We start from the raw sequence: 2,206 nt of genomic DNA, 5'->3' as shown, positions 1-2,206 counted from the left end.
GGTGTCCCTGTCCCCACAGAGCTGCAGGTGGGATCTGACAGGGGTTAGGTGATGCTGTGGTGTCCCATCCCGCTGTCCCTGTCCCCACAGAGCTGCAGGTGGGATCTGACAGGGGTTAGGTGATGCTGTGGTGTCCCAGCCCGCTGTCCCTGTCCCCACAGAGCTGCAGGACACTGCCAAGCGTTTCTCCCAGGGCGGGGTCTCTCACTACCTGACGCTGACGCTGGACGAGGCCGAGGCGCTGCTCTACGTGGGCGCCCGCGAGGCCGTGTTCGCCCTGGCCACGGGCACCGTGGAGCTCAAGGCGGCGGTGAGGCCCTGGGGCACCCCAAAAGCAGGGTGGCATTCGGGGTGGGGGGTGCCCTGCCAGCCCCTGACCCCTGTGCCACCCCCAGATCTCCTGGGAGGCGCCCGTGGAGAAGAAGGCGGAGTGCGTGCAGAAGGGCAAGAACAACCAGGTGGGCACGGGGTGATGGGGGGTTTGGGGCACTGTGCCAGCTCCAGGGGCTGTGTCCTTGTGTCCCTGTGCCATGTCCTGTGTCCCTGTGCTGTGCCAGCTCCAGCATCCCTGTCCCTGTGTCCTTGTGCCATGTCCTGTGTCTCTGTGCTGTGCCACATTCCCCTGTCCCCATGTGGTGGCAGTGCCCCCTGTCCTCTATCCCTGTCCTGTGCCACTGTCCCCATGCTGTGTCCCCTGTCCCCATGCCCTCTGCTATGCCACTGTCCCCGTGCCTGAGACTATGGTCCCTTCGCTGTGCCACTGTCCCTGTGCCATGTCACTTGTCCCCACCCCTTTACCATGCCACCTCCCCAGTGCCACATCCCCTGTCCCCATTAATGTCCCCTGTGTCCCCTCCCAGACCGACTGCTTCAACTACGTGCGCTTCCTGCAGAGCTACAACAGCTCCCACCTGTACGCCTGCGGCACCTACGCCTTCCAGCCCAAGTGCACCTACATCGTGAGTGGGGTCCCCAAATCCCGGTCCCCAGTGTCCCCTGCCCTCCCCAGGGCTGGCCCTGTCCCCAGGAGGGTCATCCAGAACTGTCCACGTCTCAGAAGGATCATCCAGGGGCATCCATGTCCCTCATCCAGGCCTGTCCCTGTGCTGTGGCCCCAGGCTGTCCCTGTCCCCAGGAGGGTCACCTGGAGGGTGTCCATGTCCCTGGGCCTGTCTGGGTGGCACAGACATGACCCAGTGCCCCCCACCCCCCCGTGCCCCCCAGGAGCTCTCCGGCTTCACCCTGGACCCGGTGGCGTTCGAGGACGGCAAAGGCAAATGTCCCTACGACCCCACCAAGGGCCACACCGGCCTCATCGTGGGTAGGTGACACCTCTGGGGTCACGGGGGGTGCCACCCGTGCCCGCCACCCCCCTTAAACACCTCCCTCACAGACGGGGAGCTCTACTCTGCCACCTTCAACAACTTCCTGGGCACGGAGCCCGTCATCCTGCGCAACCTGGGCCCGCACTACTCCATGAAGACGGAGTACCTGACCTCGTGGCTCAACGGTGGGGACCCCAGGGGACAGGGGACACGGGAGGGGACAGGGGACGTGGCACAGGTGTGACAAGGAGCTTTTGCAGAGCCTCACTTCGTGGCGTCGGCCTTCGTGCCCGAGAGCGCGGGCAGCGGCGACGACGACAAGGTTTACTTCTTCTTCAGCGAGCGCGCCGTGGAGTACGACTGCTACGCCGAGCAGGTGGTGGCACGGGTGGCACGGGTCTGCAAGGTACGCCTGGGCACACCTGGGCACACCTGGGGACGTGTCCTGAGCTGGTTTGGGGCTGGGTTTGGGCCATTGAGTATGACCACTACACTGAGCAGGTGGTGGCACAGGTGGCACGGGTCTGCAAGGTACCTTGTCCTAGTGCCCATGGTGGCCTTGTCATGGTGCCCATGGTCAGCATGGTGGCTGTGTCCCGGTGCCCATGGTGGCCTTGTCCTGCTGCCTGTGGTGTTCATGGTGGCCGTGTTCATGGTGGCCCCTGGTGGCCTTGTCCTGGTGCCCATGGTGGCCCTGTCCTGGTGCCTGTGGTGCCCATGCTGCCTACAATGGCAGTGTCCCGCTGCCCATGGTGCCCACAGTGGCTGTGTCCCAGTGCCAATGGTCACCATGGTGGCCATGTCCCAGTGCCCACAGTGGCCATGTCCCGGTGCCCGCGGTGCCCACAGCAGCGTGTCCCGGCAGGGGGACGTGGGCGGGC

At 65.2% G+C, this 2,206-nt stretch overlaps 1 protein-coding gene across 1 annotated transcript in view; it reads left to right on the top strand.

Moving 5' to 3' along the window:
• The window catches only part of SEMA4C (semaphorin 4C), a gene marked incomplete at its 5' end in the record, with an annotated part of 6,168 nt that overhangs the window by 1,657 nt on the left and 2,305 nt on the right, over nucleotides 1-2,206 (top strand). Inside the window, 6 exons of the mRNA XM_031065121.1 lie at nucleotides 162-310; nucleotides 396-458; nucleotides 861-959; nucleotides 1,225-1,321; nucleotides 1,394-1,510; nucleotides 1,586-1,820. Coding sequence (XP_030920981.1) covers nucleotides 162-310; nucleotides 396-458; nucleotides 861-959; nucleotides 1,225-1,321; nucleotides 1,394-1,510; nucleotides 1,586-1,820 — 760 coding nt within the window. The remainder of the gene's footprint in view (nucleotides 1-161; nucleotides 311-395; nucleotides 459-860; nucleotides 960-1,224; nucleotides 1,322-1,393; nucleotides 1,511-1,585; nucleotides 1,821-2,206) is intronic.

This window comes from Geospiza fortis, unplaced genomic scaffold (assembly GCF_000277835.1).
Source record: "Geospiza fortis unplaced genomic scaffold, GeoFor_1.0 scaffold855, whole genome shotgun sequence".
NCBI classification, from domain to species: Eukaryota; Metazoa; Chordata; class Aves; order Passeriformes; family Thraupidae; genus Geospiza; species Geospiza fortis.
The sequence above is the reverse complement of the archived record's forward strand: the minus strand, read 5'-3'. Positions and strand labels throughout refer to the sequence as shown.